The sequence below is a fragment of the Macadamia integrifolia genome, unplaced genomic scaffold (assembly GCF_013358625.1).
Source record: "Macadamia integrifolia cultivar HAES 741 unplaced genomic scaffold, SCU_Mint_v3 scaffold1226, whole genome shotgun sequence".
Taxonomy (NCBI): Eukaryota; Viridiplantae; Streptophyta; class Magnoliopsida; order Proteales; family Proteaceae; genus Macadamia; species Macadamia integrifolia.
Genome location: NW_024868126.1, coordinates 196,871 through 219,330, shown reverse-complemented (window position 1 = coordinate 219,330; position 22,460 = coordinate 196,871). Strand labels below are relative to the sequence as shown.

At 38.8% G+C, this 22,460-nt stretch overlaps 1 protein-coding gene across 7 annotated transcripts; it reads left to right on the top strand.

Moving 5' to 3' along the window:
- The first annotated feature begins 3,384 nt into the window (after positions 1–3,384).
- Positions 3,385–21,123, top strand: LOC122063171. 7 transcript variants are annotated; one of them, XM_042626874.1, is made up of 12 exons: positions 3,385–3,688; positions 4,018–4,193; positions 5,028–5,163; positions 5,588–5,659; positions 5,738–5,851; positions 6,225–6,293; positions 6,398–6,454; positions 15,141–15,194; positions 20,228–20,290; positions 20,424–20,486; positions 20,766–20,887; positions 20,968–21,123. In XM_042626874.1, exons 4-11 carry the CDS (start codon positions 5,618–5,620, stop codon positions 20,790–20,792), a joined length of 489 nt encoding a protein of 162 aa, XP_042482808.1. In that variant the 5' UTR covers positions 3,385–3,688; positions 4,018–4,193; positions 5,028–5,163; positions 5,588–5,617; the 3' UTR covers positions 20,793–20,887; positions 20,968–21,123. The 7 variants fall into 7 exon arrangements, with proteins under 7 accessions (XP_042482808.1, XP_042482809.1, XP_042482810.1 ...); XM_042626875.1 differs by having other exon boundaries at positions 20,723–20,887; positions 20,968–20,993; XM_042626876.1 differs by lacking the exon at positions 4,018–4,193.
- Positions 21,124–22,460: the final 1,337 nt, after the last annotated feature.

Here is a 22,460-nt window from a genome sequence, read left to right as displayed (position 1 = left end):
TATGAATATAATATTCATATAATAATAAGAAATTTTACTCAAATAGCACATACTATAAGAACAGGACAAAAATAGCACAGGCTATAATACTACCAAACTATGAACAAGGACCTCATACAAGAAGAACAGGAGGATTTGGATCAACAGATAATAGACCTAGTAGTAGTAATCAAAATACAGAACATCATGTGTTAGCCACTATAGAAAAACCAGAAATGGAAACATCCATATTTTGTCAGGTAAAAAAAACAGTTTAAATAATTTACAAACACTTTGTAGAATAAAAATAAATAAGAAAATAGTCTACTTAAAAGCTATAATAGATACAGGATGTACCAGTTCTATAATAAATCCAAAGTTTTTTGACCAAAATGATTTTGAAGAAACTAAGAAGCCAACAATAGCAACATCAGTAGATGGAATAGAAACTGAATATAAATATAGATTAAAACCAGCCTCTATAAGTTTTAAAGATGTATGTGATAAATATTCAACAGATTATCCACTTAATGATGTATACCTAAGGAAATGTCCTTGGGATATGTTATTAGGATTAGGATTTATATTAGCACAATCAGGAGGATTATATGTTAACAAACATAGTATTATAATATTCAAAAATATACCACAAACACCAACCTATCCACCATATCCAAAACCTAAAAATAATGAAAAAATATTTGAAGAATGTCCCTGTAATGTACCAAGACAGTGTAAAATAAATAGAGAAGTTAAAAGTAATATTGAAACAACCCAAAAAGAATTTGATAATTATGAAGAATTTGAAGATTTTGAAGAGACCAATTTAGAACAAGACCTAACAGATTTGGATGATGGAATAAATCCATCAATAATTTTATCAGTTTTAGAAAATTCTAATAGTATTAAGAAAGCGATAGAAAGATTAGAAAAAATAGAAATAATTCAAGATAAAAACCCTTTAAGACATTGGGAAAAAGATAAACCTGCAATGAGGTTAGAAATCATAAATACAAATTTAAAAATAAATTCAGGAGTACCAAAATATCATCTAATAGATTCAGAACAGTTTAAATTACATATTAAAGAATTATTGGAATTAAAATTAATAAGAGAATCTAATAGCCCACATAGATCAGCAGCCATGATAGTCATGAAAGAAAGTGAGAAAAGAAGAGGTTTTTTGGGGGGGAAAGTTTTTGAGAAATCTCTTTGTTCTCTTGAGTCCTTGTAAAGAGTTCTTCAGGCTCTTGATAAATATATTTTCCAGAAGCAATATAAGGAAGTGATTTTCTATCTACATCATTCCTGTACGCCTTCTTTCTTTCCTCTTTCATTTATTTTTGGTTATGTAATTTGTTTTATCGCAGCTTCTTGTTCTATTCTCAAATCAAAGCCTACAGTCGTGCCTCTTGATTCTGTGAAATAGATCTAGTTAAGCAGCTTTATTATTGTTATGTTCATAGTCAAGCATTAGTGAGTAGTTCATCTTATCAAAAGAGTTAAGGATAGATGTGTGGTTAAGACAAGAGCATTATGTTTATATAAATTTATAGTTTAGAATTGTAAATTCTGATTTTATTCTTCCGAAATGATTGAAAGTGGGTTAAAGTTGAAGATCTTTCTTAGAGAGTGATTAGGACACTTGAACTCTGTATTATGTCAGGAGTAGTGGACTGATATATAACCAGAGAGTAGTCTAAAGCTCTAGATCTAGATTGGTACTTGCTATCATTCAGACTAAGTAGCCTTATGACTATACTGCAATATCTTCTAGTAATATTCCAAAAGAATAGGAACTTACGCTTTGGACATTGAGGCAAGGAGGCCGTTTAAGTCCCAGTGAGCAGAACCCCTATGTGAGGGTATGAATCATGTTGGCATGGCGTCCTACATGAACTAGAAGACTTGTAGTCCCTGGCTAAGTATTCCACTAGAGTAAAAAGACTGTTTGAGTTAGCATTCCAAAAGAACTGGGCCTAAATTACTGTGTGTGTATCACCGATTGAATCCCAGTGTGGGGATGTGAGTTGTATAGGCATGGCATCCTACACAAGCTTGAATTAAAATAAAATAAAAAAAAAGATTTTTTTTTCTTTTGTTTCGTTTTTATAAGCTCTTTGTCTAAACCTTACACAAAAACCCTATACTCTTTTGATTCTCTCATCCCTATGCTCAACTCTCCCTGCGCTCAACTCTCAACTTCTTATTGTAATTTTCTTTTTGCGTCTTCCAACTGAACTGAACCGGCAGTCTCCGGCCTAAATTCTCCTTTGGATGATGCATATAACTTACCACAAAAGAATTTCTTAATCCAATTTATACAAAAAGCTAAAATATTTTCAAAATTTGATTTAAAATCAGGCTTTCACCAAATAGTTATGAAAGAAAAATCTAAAAAATGGACAGCCTTTACAACAACTGAAGGACACTACAAATGGAACGTAATGCCTTTTGGATTAAAAAATGCACCCTCAGTATTCCAAAGAAGAATGGATAGTATATTTTTAACATACAGAGAATTTTGTATAGTTTATATAGATGATATATTAGTCTTTTCAAAAACTGAATCAAAACATATAGCACATTTACATAAAATATTTTCAGAATTTTTTAAACATGGGTTAGTAGTTTCTAAGAAAAAGATAGAAATAGGAAAGGAAGAAATAAAATTTTTAGGATTAGAAGTAGGATTAGGAAAAATAAAATTACAACCTCATATAGCAACAAAGATTTTAGAATTTCCTTCAGAATTAAAAACCACAAAAGAAATAAAAAGCTTTATAGGATTAGTAAACCAAGCAAGAGATTTTATTCCAAACTTAGGAAAAATAATAGGACCCTTATATTAGAAAACAAACCCTAAAGGAGAAAAGAAGTTTAATGCACAAGATAGAATATTAGTAGAAAAAATAAAAAATATTGTACAAAATATACCCCCTTTAAGATATCCATACGAAAATGAATATAAAATAATTGAAACAGATGGATCAATAGAAGGATGGGGAGCAGTCCTAAAATCAAGACCTACAGAATACAGTAGTAAATTAGAAGAACAAATTTGTAGATATGTCTCTGGAGTCCACAAAAGAAAAAATCTAAGTCCAATTGGCGGTGTAATTTTGTTGTTTGGTAGGAAAAAAAAAAATCCTGGTTTGTTGGGTTTTCAGTTTCCTGTCGGGTTAATATTAGTCTGGTTTCCGGTTTTTTATCAGGTTTGATCCGATTTTTGCTTCAGTTGATCCATTTGGTCAGTCCAGTTCGGTTTCTACAGGTTTCATCAAACCTAATCCAAAACAATCCGATAATGATTTGGTTCAGGTAGATCCGACCGGTTCGAGCTCAACTTTGATTACCCTTAAACGTGTTACACGTGTCAGTTATGTCCGAACTCCACCTCGAAAATGACGAGAACTCTGAGATCAAAAGTTTTTTCTCTCCTCTGTGTCTTCTTTTGGCATCGTTTCAGATTTTCACGAACTTGAGGAGATCAATTGAAACTAAAGCAAAACTCAAAATCCCAAGAAAGATTTCTGTTGGCCTGTCATGGCGCCTTCGGAACTCCTTGTTTTATCGATTCTCTTAGCTCTCATTTTCACGAAAACCACGGCCGATGCAGAGGTTCACAATGAGAATATCACACCCAAGGTCTCCGATTTGTCTCCGAAGATCGAATTGGAGCAGCTGAAGTCGAAGATCTCCGTTCTAGGTAACTTCATGCCCTTGTTTTGCTCTCATTCCTCGATTTTCCCGTTTACCTGTTGTTAATATTTTCTTGTTCAAAGTTTTGTTTTTTCCTTGAATTGGAAATGGTTTGTTGTTTGTTTGGAATTTGTTGTCTTTTGCGTTTTCGAAAATGGAAGTATCTGAATTTTCCTCCACATAAAAAAGGAGTGAAATTGTTTGAAATAGCAAAAGAAATCAATAAAACTCTCTCTCTCTCTCTCTCTCTCTCTCTCTCCCTCTCTCTCCATCTATGTCTATACTGCTAACTCTCAGTTTGGTCCTACTTCTGGTTCATTTTGTTACTAAAAACAGAGGCGGAAATTCAGTACCAAATGCTTGGCAATCCTTGGTAGAGCTTATTCATGATTTAGTGCCGAACCCGGTAAACGAACAAACAGGTGGTCTTTGTTAAGCAAAAGTTTTCCCCTCGCATCTCAGTCACTTTTACAAGCAAATTATGGAATAGCGCCTGCTAACAAGTAAATGATGTAAGTGAACGGAGTGCTGTTGGCATGTTCGAGCTAAGCAGGCATGTAAACTATTTGTGTGGAATTTTTTGTTGTATTTTGGCATTTTCTGTCTTTTTCTGTGTAGCAAGATTCAGAGAATTTGTTTTATTTTTCTTTGAAATGACTAGGATCTGAATCTAGGTCAAAAAAAATGTTTGAGAATGGATAGATTTCTTTTCGTCGTCTTTCCCCTTTCCTTTTATTTTATTTTTGGCCCGGGGGGTGGGGGGTTTGTTTTAAAGAACTGTTTTCTTTGAAAAGGTAAGGTATATTCTAAGCTAGAAGTATGCCTTCTCTTTGAAAGAAAAAACGTTTCCTTGAAACAGACATTGAGGTTCATTCATAAGAAAACTGTGGGGAGGCCGGGAGTGGGGGTTTGTTTTCTTGCCTAAAGTAGCTCTATGGAAAGTTTAGTGATTGGGCTGTGACTGTTGGATTTTGTTACTGGAATAGTATTGGGCTATCTGCAACTAGCCTTAGGCTGTCTCTCTTATCCATAAATTGTATTCATGGATGCAAAACTGCGATTTAAAGAAAATGAAAAATAGTTCCCCCCCACCCCCGCCCCCACCCCCACCCCCACCCGCGGATATGCTTCATCTCCCAACCGAAGATTAAACTCTACTCAAGAAAAAATAAGAGATTCATGATTTATTTTGGTACTCTGGGAAATCTTAATCTTGATCTTTCTCTTTCCTTTGGATTGAGTATACTTAGATATTCTGGGGTAAAGCTTTCAGTCTGTCATATTGGTGGTTTGTCTTCTGCCTACTGATGATAATGATGGTTTATTTTATCCTATCTATTTTGAAGAATCTAGGATTGAACAGAAAACCCAAGAGTTGAAGAGCAAGGATGTGAGCGTTGCTCAGATGGAGAAGGCCATTCAGGAGAAGTCAGATAGTAGTATAGTACTGTATCATTACAGAGTGAGATAGATTTGCTCCAGGTGAGATTTCATAGTTCTACTGAAATATACTTGGCAGATTTCTTTTTTTTTGGGGGGGGGGGTTTGGTGGGATCTTTGAAATGGGTGGTCATCAGTCTCAATTTTAGCAATTAATGTCTTCTTTTACTGTTTGGTTAATAATTACTTAGTTTACACTTACAATGTTTGGATAATGGTTCTATTACATCTTCCTCCCTTGAGTTTCACGGTGTTAGTTTGATGGGTTTAAATGTAATAAATGAAACTCGAGGGGGGAGGATGTAATAAAGATAAACGCGAGGGGAGGTGGATGTAAATTTCCCCCCCCCAAAAAAAAAAATATTCATTGCTTGATTTAGAAGGTTCTCTTGACTAACTGTTGGGTAAGACATTTTTCGGGTTTCAAATTTCAATATAACAGAAATTGGTTTTCTTGAATTACTAGAAAAAAGGTACTGTAAATGCTGAAGATCAGATGGGAAAAGCACATGCATGGGCTGGTGAACATGTGAAGCAGGTCAGTTATGTCAGGAAGAATAGTCTAGCAACTTTCCGTGGATTGGTTTGATTACTTTGATTATATTCTTCCATTCAGGTTGAGAAACTAAAAGGAGAACTAGAAGCGCAGAAAAGGAATAAAGAAGCCCTGGAAGCACGAGGAAGTGAAGCTCAAAATAAAATTGATGCATTAAATATGAAACTAGAAAATGTAAGTAATTTGAACTGTTTGATCGGCAATACGGTCTTTAATAATTCATCATTTTTGAGGCACAGCTGCCACCGTCATTTTATACTCCATTCCGACTCTTTAAGTGTTCCATCTTACCTTTAAGCAGCACTGTACCATGATGTATTGAATAGGGAACTAAAAATTTGGTTTCATTTTGTATTCTCTTTGTGCTAATTTTGTTGTTTATTGACTTAGATATTCTCCCATAAATTTTATAACCTATGACAATGACAGGGCTTTACTCATTCAGGCGAAGAGAATGGTTGTGAATTCTATTGACGTGATTGAAGGATGTTTTGTGGAGTTGAAAATGTTATTGCCCTGATGCCCACATCTAATGTTCCTTCTGCAGCTCCAGAAGATTAATGATGAACAAAAGATCAGAATTCACAAAACTGAACATTCTCTTCAAGTTGCTGAGGTGTATAACTATCATTTTATTGGGTTATTTTTTTTTATTTTTTTTATTTTAATATGCTAGATGGTGGTGTTGATTGTGTAAATTCCATATTTTAATATCTTCAGGAGGAGATGATGAAGGCAAACTTCGAGGTGAATTCAAAGATTAAAGATTTGATGGAGGTTAGACCCAAAGTGCAGCTTTCCAATTTTCCCGTTTCTGTCTCTTGGTGAGGCTTTTATTATTCTTGCTTTTGTTTTTAATCTTATTCGAAATCTGTGAATGTGATAATATTGACAATTGCTCGCTTATTATGTATAATCTTTGCACTCTGGTATTTCTTATGCCAATAAAAAATCAATATTTGATTGGATTGTTTTTGGTGATAACATTCATTTCCAGTGTGGACAAAATATGATCATATTGTATTTAATCTCTGAAATAGCTTATTATCATTTGTTATAAGAATGCTTATCACCAATGCTGGGGAGTTTTCTGTACTGTCAAAATTAAGCTACTGGAAGTGGCATGCAAAAACTATAGTTGCTATTGATATTTGATAGTGGTTTTTGATCAAGGCTAGTTTCAGATTGTGTGAGGAATGGTTTTCCAGTTGACTGTCAACCTTGTGAAGCAATGATGGAGAAAAATGCCACCTCAGAACTGATTCAGATTGCATGCAAATCCACTGAATCAATTCAGAGTTGGAGTGAAAGGTGTGCAGTTTAAGTATTGGAAGCCAGGCTTGGATTGATCTCCTCTGATCCCTCTCGTGATTGGACTGGATGTCCCAGTCTGCTGCCTTTCCTGGCTGATCTCCTGATGTCAGCGTGTTCAAGACAATGGATAGAAAGGAGATTGAAAACAAATGTGATTGGGAAGGAAGGAGAAGTTTGTACCTAAAAGGGATAGTTTAGTACTGTCTTACTGTAATTGAGGAATCAAAACAGTACCAAAACAGAATCTTTTCTCAGAGAATAAAATTCCAGAATAGGAGAATGATTAATGACATAAAATCAGATGGATAGATGGGGCTTTTAATCAAATCAAGTTCAGTAAACATAGGGTATTATACTTGCTAAAAATATGAGATCAATCGAATGGACTGATCAGAAAATATGAGTCAATCCTAGAGACTCTAGGAAAAGGGTATAACAGTAATTACACCAGAATGGAAATCAGAGAGCAGAAATATATTGAGCATTCAATTATGATCACAGAATATAATCCCAGTAAAAATGGGTCAGAAATCAGAATTTAATTTAGCTATGGACAGATAACCAGCCAAGGGCAGGATTGGAAAACTCAACATATGCCTACTGATCTGGGCAGAATTTTGTTCGAGTTCTTCATTAGGGCTGAAAAACAACTACTCAAAATCCAGACAGATTCTAATTGTTTTTTTTTGGATGAATATATATATATATATATATATAAACCCAAGAGAAGAAAATATACAAGGGAAGAGGGGCGGGGGGGGAGGCCTAAAGCCAGCCAAGGGAGAAGCCCAAACAAAAGGGGGGACAAAATCCTAATGGATACAACCCCTCAAAGGGGGGGGGGAATGGAAGTTGGGTGGTTCTAGGAATCTATGATATGCCTGTTTTTGGGGGAGCCTGGGACAGTGCGGAGAGGCAAGGTTGCAATCTTGGAGGAGACCTCGAATGAGATGGCTTTCCAAATCCCGTCGAATGTGCGGGAGTTGGACATCCATCTACGAAGGTTTCTCTCCATCCAAAGGTGATTGATGGTGACACAGAAGGCGAGCTTGCCGATAACATCACAAATGGAGGGGCTATGGAATGTCATATCAATCCAAATCCACTCTCTTTTGAGAGGTAAGACTCTTCTGGCAGCGGGCCAACAACGAGAAAGCACTTTTTTTCAGATGGTGGAGGAGAAAGAGTAGGAGAAGAATAGATGATCGATATCTTTTGTTCCTCTCCAACAGAGACAACAAGAGGGGGGACATTAATGTGACGCCGGATGAGAAAAGACTGCGTAGGAAGGCAGTTGGAGAGAGCCCACCAGGCTATGAAGCTGTGGCAGGGGATGTGGCCTTTGAACCATAGGACTTTGTTCCAAAGGACGGGATGGGCCTTAGTCCTAACGAAGTTCTAGGCGGAGGAGAAAACTGAACAGCTTGGTGTGAGAGGGGTTCCAGAGAATGGAATCCTCCCTATCTCTGTACCTAAAGGGGAAGGCAGGGAGAGAGGATCAGATGCTGTTCAGAGAGGGAAGGGTGGGGGGAGCCCACCCCTCATTAAGAAGGATGGAGGAGATAGAAGATAATCTGTCCAACCTAGATGAGTAAATAGTTCTTGGACTAAGCAGATGGAGCAAGATCCCGGAGGGATGCCAAGGATCCAGCAAGAGGGAGGTGGAGGCTCCATTCCCAATGGAATAGGAAATGGCCTCCAGTGCCAGCTGTCTGAGATGGAGAATGCCTCGCCAAAGCCAGGAAGAGTCATGGCCCAGGTTAGTAGTCCAAATGGAGTTGGACTTCAAGCGGTAGGAGTAGACCCAGTCGACCCAAATGCTGTTTTGCTTGGAGACAATTCTCCAGAGAAGCTTGAGGGTGCCCGCCTCATTCATGTCTTTGATTCTCCCAAGGTTGAGGCCTCCTTCGGATTTAGGAAGGCAGACAGTGCTCCATCTGCATGGACGAAGGAACCTAGATGTATCAGATCATTTCCAAAGAAAAGAATTGATGAGAGACTCAATGGCTTTGATAGTGGGTGGGGGACAAATATCTCAGACCAATAGAGGTACATAGATTGGAGCACAAATCTGGAGAGCTCAAGACGACCAGCATAGGATAGGAGCTTGCTTTTCCAAAGCTGGAGTCTCTTGCGTAAGAGGTCAATGATTGGGTTGCAGTGGTGGCTCGAAAGCCTTGCAGGGATGAGAGGAAGGCCTAGGTATTTAACTAGGAGGGATCCTAGAGAGTAGCCTGTAATATCAAGAAGGCGAGCAATGAGGGCCTCGGAGATACCGGAGGTGAAAAGCCGGGATTTGAGGAGATTGATGCGGAGACCAGAGAGGCATTCGAAGAGCTGAAGGGATTCCATGATAGAGGAGATGGAAACGGGGTCGGCTTTCGAGAAGATAATGAGATCATTCACGAAAGCAAGATGGGTGAGGGATAAAGGCTTGCATTTGGGGATCAGAGAAATGATGTGGAGGTCCGTGGAAGATTGAATAGATCAAGAGAGAACTTTTAGACCGAGACAATAGAAAAGGAGAGAGGGGGCAGCCTTGGCGAATACCAACTGAGGAATGGAAGAAGCCCGCTGGGCTGCCATTGACAAGAACAAAGAAGCGGGGGTGGAGATGCATGCGAAGATCCATCTGACAAAATTTGGCGGAAAGCACATTTGGAGGAGGGTGTTACAGAGGAAGTCCCAGCGGATGGAATCGAAGGCCTTATGAATATCAATTTTGAGGAGGGCAGTAGGGCCATGAGATATACGCTCGAAACCGTGGATGATTTCATGGCATAAGATGATGTTATCGGCGATGTTCCTCTCAGAGATGAATGTTGAATGATTTTGACTGATGAGGTTGTCAATGACCTTTTGGATGTGAAGGGAGAGGACTTTTGCAATGAACTTGTATAACAAATTGCACAGGGAGATAGGTCTAAAGTCCTGCATAGAGGAGGCACCCTCAGTTTTGGGGATGAGACAAAGAAAGGTGTGATTTACACCACTGATTTGGCTGGGAGTGAGAAAGAAGCTTCTGATAGCCCGGATAAGATCATCCTTGATGATGTCCCAACACGAGGTAAAAAAACCCATGTTAAACCCATCAGGCCCCAGGGCTTTGTTAGCCTTATGGGAAAGGATAGCAGAGGAGATTTCATCATCAGAGGGAATGGATTGAAGGCCGGGGAGAAGGTGGTTGGGAATGAATTTATTTATCAACGAGGGATGGTAGGGAGGGGGAGGGGGTGGGGGTGGGGCTGGCCAGGGGGTTAAAGAGCTCGGAGAAGTAATGAGAGGCCTTAGATTTTATCTCATCCGGAGAACTAAGCATCACACCGTTTCTGGAAGAGAGGTGCGAAATGGTGTTAGCATTCGTTCGAGGCTTGACAGAACGATGGAAGAAAGTACTGTTGGAATCACCCAGATCAAGCCACTTTGTTTGGGACTTTTGCTTGAGGAAGCTTTCTTCTTGGGCGAGAAGAGTAGAGAGCTCCTGAGAGAGGGACTTTTCCTCATCTGCTAGGAAGGGATTGAGTGGGCAGTCTTATCTGAATAGCATCTAGTCTAGACTTACAGGAGGTAGTCCAATCTGAGATATTTCCAAAGCATTGGGTGTTCCAAGTTTTGAGGGCAGCCTTAACATTTCTAAGCTTTCGAGAGAAGGAGATAAGCGGGGGAAGAGAAGGCATAAATTGGGATATTCTAGGCCTCACGCATCAAGGGAAGGAAATCCTGATGGGAAGTCCATATATCAAAGAATTTGAAGGGCTTGGGACCGAAAGAGGTGGAGGGAAGAACCAGGAGAGAAATGGGGCAGTGGTCGTAAATGTTAGGAAGATCGAAAGTGGCATGCGAGGAGGGGAAGGAGTCAAGCCAGGCTTCATTCACAAGGACCCTATCAAGCTTACACGCCACGCGATCAGACCCACTCCGGCGATTGTTCCAAGTAAATTTGGAGCCAGACCACCAGAGGTCATTCATACCAATGTACTCAAGGCAATCATTGAAGGCCTCAATTGAGGGGAGATCAATGGGATCACCCGTTGCTTTCTCATGCCCAAATTTGACGACATTAAAATCACCTGCGAGGCCCCACGGGGAGGAGCCAACAGAAGGGGAGAAGGAACGGAGATTGTTCTAGAGAGGGATCCTCTCGACAACACGGTTGAAGGCATACACAATGGAGAGAAAACAATTGATGGTTCCGAAGGAATCCGAGATGGAGAGGTGAATGTGCTGGGAGGAATTGCCTGGGGAGGAGATGTTGAGAAGGAGAGGGTCCCACAAGATCCAAATACGCCCACTGGGACAATGGGTGTCCCAATGGGCGTAATTTGCTAGAAAAGACCAAGAGGGGGCAATGCAGGCAGTATTGGGTTCAAGAACTCTTGTTTCCAAAAAAGGGGTGCATGGGAGGATTTGATTAGGGAGCGGATGGATGAATGTTTAGCCGAGGAGTTTAGGCCTCGGACATTCCAAATGCACCAGGGGATCATGAGGAAGGGGAGGGAGATGGGTTCAGAAGCTCTGAAGAACTGACAGTGGTACGCTGTTAGCCAGCAAAAGAGGAGCCCCTAGTACGACAATGGTATTCGCTAATGGGGGAAGGTTGGGTAGTGGTGTCCTTGGGGAGATTCTAATGGTTGAATTGCTTAATCTAAAAAATGTGCGGCGTGTGATCTTCTAGAAGCAAAGGTTCTAGTTGCGGAGATTTCGAACTAGAACTTACCCGATAATGGCTGTGATTTGAGAATAAGAATAATAAACCATTAAAACAATAGCAGCAATAGAGCAAGAGTATTAAGATGATCATCTCGGGCTTCTCAAATGCCAATCCCTTTCCTTTTTTTTTTGGGTGAATAAGAAATTCATTACTAAGGAGGGATAAAAAAAGGGAGGGGGTGGGGAATATACAACCCCTAAGGGCAAAGAAAGAAAAACTAAAACAAGATAAGATACTACAACCCAGAATGGGCAATGGGGTGGGGGGAGGGGAGGGGGAAGACAAAAGGGACTGGGAGAGTCCCCAAAAGGAGACAATGTGAATGTTCCCAAGGGACCTGGTTGCCGGAGTAAGAGGGATGAGAGCAAGTTTGGATGAGACCTCAAAGTATATGTCATTCCAAATCATGTCAAAAGAGCTGGAGTTGGAAGTCCATCTACGGAGGTTTCGCTCCATCCAAATGTGGCTAATGGCCGCTCCGAAGGAAAGCTTGCCAGCAATGTCACAGATGGTCTTAACTGCAAAGGTCATGTCAAACCAAATCCATTTAGGGGAAAGGCGAAGGGGAGATCTTCTGGAAGGCCAACAGAGGGTAAGGACGTTTTTTCCAGACAGTAGAGGAGAAGGGGCATTCAAAGAAGAGAAGAGGTTGAAGCTCTGAATCTTCTTCTCATAGGGATGTTGTAGGGTTTGAGAAGAGTAATGAATGGTCATTCTCTGCTTCTCTAGACTTGTATGTAAGAATTGGTGATGCAGTTGCATGATAGGGATTTGGTTTAGTTGGGTTACATCAATGATCAACTCTAAGCCCCTATTTGTTTGCTTTTACCATGGATGAGTTAACCAAGAGCATTCTGGAAGAGGTTCCCTGGTTTATGCTTTTAGCTAATGATATCATTTTATTGGATGAGACTAAAGAGATTAATGCCAAGTTGGAACTATGGAGATCACTTTGGAAACAAGAGGTTTTAAGATTAGTAGATTGAAGACGGAGTATTTGATTTGTAACTTTAGCCACTCTATGATGGATGATGATGAAATGGTAAAATTTGAGGAGAGAGAGATCCTGCAAAGTGACTATTTTAGACTATTTGGGGTCAACCATAAATAAAGAAGGTAACGTAGAGGAGGATGTTTCATAGAGAATCAAAGTAGGACGGATGAAGTGAAGAGGTGTCTGGTAGTGTTGTGTGACTGGTTAAAGCTTAAGGGAAAATTCTATAGGAATGTTGTGCAACTGGTTATAATGTATTGGGCAGATTGTTGGCAATTAATGTGTCATATAGATAAGTTATGTGTAGCAGAGATGAGGATGTTAAGATGGATGTGTGGAAAAACTAGGAAGGATATAGTAAGGAATGAACATATTAAAGTTGATTTGGGAGTTGCCCTGATCAGTGACAAGATATGTGAAAGTTGTTTGAGATGGTATAGCCATGTCCTACGGAAGCCTAAGGACGCCCTAGTAAGAAGAAGTGATCTGATTCAAATTGAAGGGGTTAAAAGAGGTAGGGGCAGACCTAAAATGATCATAGGAGAAGTTGCGAGGAATGACATGCATAGTCTTGGTCTTGTCCCAATTATGACCTCGGATAGAGCTTGTTGGAGGGTAATGATTTATGTAGTCGACCCCATGTACTTGAGATTCTTCTGACGTGATGGGTAGTGCCTCTTTTCTCTTACTCTCATCTTTTTACTCTCACCTTTATAGTTGTCATGGTGTCAAGGCGTTGGATGGCTACCTAAGCGCTTAGGTGACAAGGCACCAGCCTTAAGGCGAACAAGGTGACCATGTGTTATTTTTTATTTTCACTATTTTCTAATATTATTTAGTATGCTGCATATACATTATATCATAAAAAATCAACATTAAGCCACATCAAATCATCAAAATTAATATTTAGCCACATCAAATCATCAAAGATCTACACTAAGAGTCACATTAAGTAATAAAAAAATCAACATTTAGAGAAATTCTCTTGTTCTATAATAAGTATTACAGGTGAAATGATTTTATTTTTACATTAGACTTTTTGTATTAGGTATTGTACACAACCAGCTTTCCAACAAGTCTAATAGTACTCAAATCTGAGTTATAATGACAAAGTTATGTTGCGGTTAAACTTATTTTAAATTGCGCGAATGCTGTTAAAATCTCCTGAATGAAAATAATTTTAAGAACATCAAAACAAAAATATTATTTTACTGGACTTCTGATTTTTCACAATGTTTTACCATGATACGATCTATAAAATTTTCAGAATTGAGAAAAACCCCAATATTTGAAAGTTGAAAATTGCACCTACAACTAAAAGTTCAGTTTTTGTTCTTGGATTGGGGGGTTGACCTTTTATCCTGTTGGAACATTAAAAATATTTTTATTTGATTCAAATAGGGGGTACTTATTTATGAATAATATCTTAAGTAAATGAAATGACATATATAAAAACATTTACTTGACGCCTTGCCAACTATGCTCCCCTTTCCATCATTATTTATTTATTTTTATTATGGCTGTTGTTGTTCCTTTTTTTGGGAAGTAGACAGTATGATATACGATTGATTTTCTTAGTTGAGAAGAATTTTTTTTGCAGATTTATTTTTTGTATGGATTTTCCTTACTTAGGGTTATTTCAGTGCACCTACGCTGAGGTATTAAACTAACAGAAGAAGGTGCTGATGTATTATTAAAATTATACATTCTATTTTTCCTTCAATTTTCTTCCTTGTCCACCTACACACATGTACACACCACACTCGCAGGAGTTATGGCAGTGGAGTGGTTGTCCAGCATTTTCAAAACATGAAAGCAACCCCAGGCCCAGGCAATTAAAGGGAGGGAGGGAGGTCATACAGCATTATCATAACATGTAAGGAACCTGGGCCCAGGCAAGTCCATGAGTGTGGCCTAGGTGGTTGACTAGTTAGTTGACAGGCCAAACTGTCCTAGTGCTTGCTGCCTCCTTGCAATATATATTTTAATACCAGAAAACATGTAATTGTGTGAATATATTTACATGTTGATTACTTTCCTTTCCTATTATACCCTAACCATGTCCTGGATACACTTTTGGGTGTTTAGCTCCCTTGGACTGACAAGTAACCTAGGACAACCTACAAAAAGTGGGACTTCTTCAAAGTAGACCTTGTCATCCATATTTCTTTGATTGCTGGACAGTGCCCCTATTCATCTTCAGATGCGCCCTCTCTTACTTTTCAGTTGTTGGTGCTTCATCACTCATATTTTGGACTGTCCAAATTCTAGATTATTTGTTTAATGTTATGAACTTATGATAGGTGCATGCTATTAGCTGCAGTAAGTGCATGATTCTTCATGCTATTTTTATGTTTGATATTTTTTTAACGACTATGCCTGAAATTTGCATTGGTTGTAGTATTAACAAGCTTGAATGCTTGATATGTGTGATTAATGATCAGGTTCATGGTGCATGGCTTCCCTCTTGGCTTGCAGCTCATTTAGTTCATTTTCAGGTAAATTTATGCCGGGTTGGATTATCAAGGAGGCAAGATCAGAATGTTTTTAATGTCTGGTCTTTGATAGGATTTGTTTCTCCGTAGTCCTTTGAAACTTGTTTGTGTTCTTTAGCGAAGCAACCTTCTGGCGGCTCTCTAATGGCTCTCTAGCATTCCTGTTCAGCAGGCTCACCGGCGACCACCTCCCCATCCCCATCTCAGTGGGGGTGGCTAGGGTTCAGGTAAATGGTATCCTATCCCCTAATACCCCTCTCTCCCGATTCTTCCTCTCTCGTTCCCATACTCTTTACCTGCCCTAGTTGCTCGCCCGACTTTATCTTCCGATTACTTCGACAGAATCGTTGGCCACTACACTGATTAACTCGACAGAACCACTCTCCATCATTTTTCTCTCGCAACGACTCTCCTATCCCGACTTTCCTCTACTCCAAGATTTCAGCAACCTAGATCCTTGATTAATCTCTCTGCCATAGATCTTATCCCCTGATCCTCTCCCACCCGAGAGTCTCTCAGAACCCTTCTACTCTGATCCTCTTCTCCCTAAGAGTTCTTCTTTGCTCCTTGTCCCTGATCCTCTCACTCCCTGCTTCCTCTCCAAGAAACCTGAGGCCTGACGTCTTGCCCCTTACCCATATCCTCAACACGACACCGTAATCGTCTCCTATCCCTTCTCTCCAAGTGAGTTTTTCCCTGAATCCTCCAAGCTCACTCCCTAAACATACCTCAGCACTGGTTCCTGACCCACACCAACCACCGCTGCTATCACACATCTCTGGTTTTGAGCTGTGCCTGTTTGATCCGGTGGGCAGCCCTGCAACAAGCCACGGCTGTGGGCAGTAAGGGACGTTTTCTTTATTGCCTGCTCCTATTTCCTTATTATTTGTTAGCTATTTTAATCTGTTATCTAGATACCTTAATCTAGTATCAAGTCTCTCTAATATCTTGAGAACCAAGTAAAACTGGTAGTTATTTATATGTTGTTGAATTTAGTCCTACAGTCATTTACCCATTGCCTGTACCCACTTGCCTAAAAGAAAAAATTAGTTATTGCCTGTACACCCTTTAATAGCATAGTGTCTATCAACTTATCTATTGTCTGCTAGCTTGTTTTTTCTTTGTATATGCTATGTTTTAAATTATTATGCTATGCTCTTTATCTATATGTTTGTTGGTCTATTTGTGTTTGGTAGAACTTTAACTTGCTTTGTTTTTCTTGGGCTGCTGTAATCTTAGATGCAATTTTTAGTTGTTATTAGCTGGTATGATCTTTTTACAATATATATTTATGGTTTATGCACTACCTTTTATGTAGTAAAAGCACTCCCGTTGTATCTCATTGCTTGTGCCTTTATATACTTTTATATACATTAATAATTCTATATACGTAGTCTCCGGATTAGTTTTTACATAGTAAAAGCATTCTCATTGTATCTCATTACTTGTACCTTTACATATATCTATATCTTTTATATCTGCATATCATCTCTGGATTAGTTTTTGTTTTTACCTCTCTCTTTCGTTTTTCTTTGTTTTTTACATATTTGACTGAATTAGTCTTCACATATTACTTATATTATTCTTTATATATATATATATATATACCTATGCTATAGGTGCATTAGGTAGGCAGCTGGCACCTTATTTATATTATATTCAGCCAATCCCTTTTGTATGGTTCCTACTATTTTTTTACTATAATTTAATTTATTTTATTGCCTTTTACCCTTTCTTATATCATGTCCTTCGGTACTAACCCTGTCTGTAAGCGTATAATTAGATTGGCATCATGGAACATTGGCTCTCTGATGGGTAAAAGTATGGAATTAATAGATGTTATGAGGAGAAGACAGATTAACATCGCATGTATTCAAGAAATGAGATGGAAGGGTAACAAAGCACAGGGGTTAGATGATTTCAAACTATGGTTTTTGGGAGAGAAAGCGGGAGAGGTGGAGTGGGCATAGTAGATCTTAAAAATGAAGTGGTGGGTGTTAAAAGAATTGGAGATAGGTTTCTCTCTATTAAAGATAGGTTTCTCTCTATTAAACTGGTGCTAGACGATGGGATCATCAACATAGCTAGCGCATATGCGCCCCAGGAAGGACTAGATGAGGGTGTTAAAGTACAATTCAGGGAACATATGGATGACTTGTTGCAAGTTTTTGGCTAGAGAGAAAATTATTATAGGAGGGGACCTTAATGGGCATGTGGGCAAAGATTGTAGAGGCTATGAAGAGGTGCATGGAGGATAAAGAGTTGGGGAGAAGAATGTAGAGGGGATCTCAATGTTGGATTTTGCGACAACGTATGTCTTTTGCATTGCAAATATTTTCTTGAGAAAAGGGAAGAACATTTAGTTACCTAGAAAAGTGGGCAGCATACAAGACAAATTGATTTCTTTTTGACGAGAAGATATGATTGAATGTTGTGTAAATATTGTAAGGTTATACCTGGAGAGAACCTAACTGGTCAACATTGACGAGTGGTCCTGGATATGTACCTCGGTACAAGGAAACGCAAGAAGGCACAGCAGATCTGTCTTAAGATAAAATGGGGTCGACTTCAAGGAGCTCTCCTAAAATCTTTTTTCGATAAAGTGATGCCACAGGGAAAGTGGGATTTTGAAGGAGGTGTTAATGGTATGTGGATTGAGATGACGACTTGCAATAAGTAAGTGGCTAAAGAAGTTCTTGAGATATCCTAGGGTGGGTGCCCAACCCCTAGGTCCAAGTTGCCATTAAATTTAAGAAAGACTGTTTTAAGACTAGGCAATGAACTAACGAGGCAGAGGATAAAATAAGATATTGCTCGGCCAAGAATGAAGCTAGGAAGACTGTGGGAAAGCAAGGCTAAAGAAATATGATAACCTCTATGAAAACCTTACTACAAGAGAAGGAGAAATAACGATATATAGAATAGCCAAAATTAGAGAAATGATAAGCAGAGATGTGGACCATGTTAGATGCATTAAAAACGATGATGGTAGAGTACTCGTATGGAATGAGGACATTATGAAGAGATGGGGTGACTATTTTTGCAACCTACTAAATGGAGAGACCTTAACTGTTAGGATGGACCCGGAAGTAGAGCGGAATAACATCAAGCCAACGCACCTCATGGACAACTACAATAGGTTGGTGATACTGAACTTAAAGAGGCCCTACGAAAATGAAAGTAGGTAAAATACCATGACCGGATGAGATCCCAATCGAAGTGTGGAAGAGCCTAGGAGTACTGGAAGTATCATGGCTAACCAAACTGTTTAACAAGATTTTGTGTACAAAGAGAATGCCGGATGATTGGAGGAGTAGCATTGTGGTTCCGATTTATAAGAACAAAGGTAATATCCAGAACTGTAATAACTATAGAGGCATAAAACTAATGAGTCACATTATGAACTATGGAAAAATGTTATTGAAGCCTCCCTTAGAGCGAAAACTGAAGTAACTGAGAACCAATTTGGTTTTATGCGAGGGAGATCCGCAACAGAAGCTATTTACCTTCTTAGGAAACTCATGGAAGTATTTAAAACTCACAAAAGGACCTCCATATGGTCTTTATTGACCTTGAGAAAGCCTGTGACAAAGTACCTAGAAATCTCTTTTGGCATGTCCTAGGGAAGATAAGGGGTTCATTTAAATATGTGGATGTAATTAAGGACATATATAAGGGAGTGGTGACGAGTATCAAAACGACGGAAGCCAAAGTAGCAAATTCCCAATTACAGTTGGGTTACATCAATGATCAATTTTAAGCCCTAATTTGTTTGTGCTCATCATGGATGATCTAACCAGACACATCCAAGACTAGGTCCCATGGTGTATGTTATTTGCTGATGATATTGGTTTGACAGATGAGACAATGGAAGGGATTAATACTAAACTGGAGCTATAGAGATCAAGCTTAGAATCAAGAGGTTTTATGATAAGCAGAATAAAGACAGTATATGATGTGTCTCTTTAGTTAAACTATGAGGTGATGAAGGGGTGAAACTTGAGGAATGAGAGCTACCACAGAGTGACTAGTTTAAATGCTTGGGGTCAATCATTAGCAAAGAGGGTGATATAGAGGATGATGTTTTTCGCAGAATTAAAGTCGGATTGATGAAGGGGAGAAGTGTGTCGGGAGTGCTATGTGACAAACACATGCCTGTTAAACTCAAGCGAAAATTCTACAGGACAGTAATACGACCACCTATGATGTATGGGGCGGAGTGTTGGGCAGTCAAGAAGAATAATTTGAATAAACTGGGTGTAGCAGAGATGAGGATGTTGAGAGGGATGTGCGGCATGATCTGGAGAGATAAGAGTAAGGAACGATTGTATTAGAAATAAGTTGGGGAGAAGTGTGTCAGGAGTGCTATGTGACAAATGCATGCCTGTTAAATTCAAGCAAAAATTCTACAGGATAGTAATACAACCACCTATGATGTATGGGACGGAGTGTTGAGCAGTCAAGAAGAGTAATTTGAATAAACTGGGTATAGCAGAGATGAGGATGTTGAGAGGGATGTGCGGCATGATCTGGAGAGACAGAGTAAGGAACGATTGTATTAGAAATAAGTTGGGGGTTGCACCAATCCAAGACAAGCTTCGCGAGAGCCAGTTGAGATGGTATGATCATGTTAAATTGAGACCCATGGATGCCTCAGTAAGGAAGATCGACCAGATTCAATTACATGGAGCCAGAAGGAGAGGCAGACCTAAAATGACTATTGACGAAGTGGTAAGAAAAGATATGCAGATGGTAGTGCTCGATTCTAGTATGATTGCGGATAGAGGTAAATGGAGGACAAGGAACCGTGTAGCCGACCCCTTATAGGGGATGTTCTAGTGATGCTGCTTTGACTACTGCTTGGACTTCTTCTTTTACCTCTTTTTACTTATTGTTGGTATTTCTTTTTATTCTTATGCCTACTACTATCTTAGACCATATCAGATCCATGTAGCCGACCCCATTAAGTTGGGATAAGGTTATGGTGGTTGTTATTGTTGTTGGTATATGTTTTATATTATTCTTTGGCATTGCAGTTGGTCGTGGCAGAACACTGGAATAAGCATGGGAAACCTGCCATGGACATTGTGGTCAAAAAGGTATTTTTCTTTAGTCGCATTCAGTAATTAGCTTAAGTTTTCATAGTGTCTTTGTGGAAATGTCTTTGTGGATATGAATAATTTATTAGATGTGACTATCATTTGATCACTTTATATCTCCAAATTGTTTTAGGCCTTGGAGAAAAAAGCTCAAGCTCACAAGTGGGCTGAACCCCACATTGAAACAGTTAAAATGGTAAGTTAATTTTTTCTAGTTGCTGTCCACAATATTTTTTACCAGATACATATTTTGTTTGGTCATATGTTCATTCATGAGGGTCAATTTCTCTAGATGCTATTGTGAAGTTCTTTATTTTTTGCATTTATTTATTTATTTTGATGGATGTTACCACAAATTCTTTACAAATTCAGGGTCTGAAATGTAAGTTGTAATTTTGACTGGGTTTTATCCTTCTGATTCTTTATTCAAAGAGATGGATCCCAACTTTAAAGGAATGATGGTTAACAATTACAGTATATGTTGAACCATATGTCCAACTAGCAACTAAAAGAAGCATTGAGGTCTATGAGATATCCAAAGGTGCCATAGCTCCATATGTGGTTAAAATACAAGACTTCTCTGATCCTTACTTACAGGTATATTTTTTATCTTAATGTTGCTCGTTTGTTTGCTTTGTATGACAAGTATTCATCAAGTCAGTTTTAAGTCTTGACAGGAAGCTAAGAAGTTTACCATGCCATACATCGATCAGGTTGCAACTGCAACCAAACCTCATGTTGATAAAGCATGGGTTGCCTTGAAACCATATACAGAAAAAGTAGTTTACAGTTGTGACAAATTCCTCGAGTCAGCATCCACATACCACCATCAGGTATCATTTTCTTGATTTTGTGGTTTATTTATGAAGCTTTTTTTTTTTTTTTTTTACTGAATAATTTTTTTCTCTCCATTTTCATTAAGAAAAAAAAAAAGTAAGGAGAGAATTTTGCTCGTTGTTTGTGTAGATCAATGCTTTCTTTTGAATGTTGATTGTCTTTGTTTGTGAGCCATTTGCTTGGAGATGCAAAGATGAACTACTGCCTAAAGGACAAATTGGTGTTGCAAGTTTTAATCTTGTGAGCTTTTACTTTTGGTCAAAGAAAATTCTAAGAAGCTGCTCAGGTTGCACATGTGCACCTGCTGTGAAATGGATACTTTCGAGCATCTCGGTTTACTCTCTGATTTGGGATTAGATGGGAGATTATATAGCTTCATAATGCAGACCAGAAGGCTGTGTTGCTCTTGAAAGAACTTTGATTGATGTTTCCTTCTGTGCACCGATCACTGCTTGTAAGAGTTGGTGTCTGCCTTGAATTCAAAGAAGAGGCTTTGTATTCAAGTCCTTTTAGGTGCATCCTAGTAGTAAATAGTAATAAAGGCACTGATCTGGTGGTGTTAAATGCTGTTCTGTCCTCAGTGTGTTGTTGCCTCTTGTGAAATGGATACCTAATTTTCCAAATTTGTTGTTGATGCATTAGTTACAGATGGGATCGTGAAGATACTGTTTGAACATATCCTATGCTATATTATCATTTTTGCTTATTGAAGCCACTGTGAGGGTTTCTTGAACATTCTCTCCTTATTGACAGAGTTCCCTTCTTTTTTGTCAGAATATAAAAAAGAAAGGAAGAAAAAAAAAAAAGAAAAAGAAAAAGAAAAAAGAATAAGAAACTATTCCTTTCTCACTTTGATTTTTTTCTTCACAAATATAGGCAAAAGTTTTTCTAGGCTGGCTGCTTGGGTAGGTTTTTCTAAGCAGGCGTCTTATTTCTGCCACGTGGAGGCATGATCTGGAAATTCTGGCTGTTGGATAATGAGGGAGTGGTCTGAATTGACCATATGTCAATTTTACAGATTCAATCAGTTACCCTCCCATGTGTGCCCATGTGTTCCTGTATTTGTTTGCCTCCCAATTTTTGGCGTGTGACCACTTTATGGCCCTTATTTTGCCACTTGGCCAAATTCAATTACAGAGAAACTTGAATTTTGAGCAAGGGACCCTGAGGTCCACCAATTCGTAAAATTACAGCCCCTTGCCACTTGACAGAACCAAGACCCACCTTGAGAACCCTCTCTAGACCAGCCCACCTAGAAACACCACTCCCAAAGTATATGGAAATGTCTAAGTTTTTCTCCTGTAACAAAAGGGACTCAAAGAATTAGAACAAC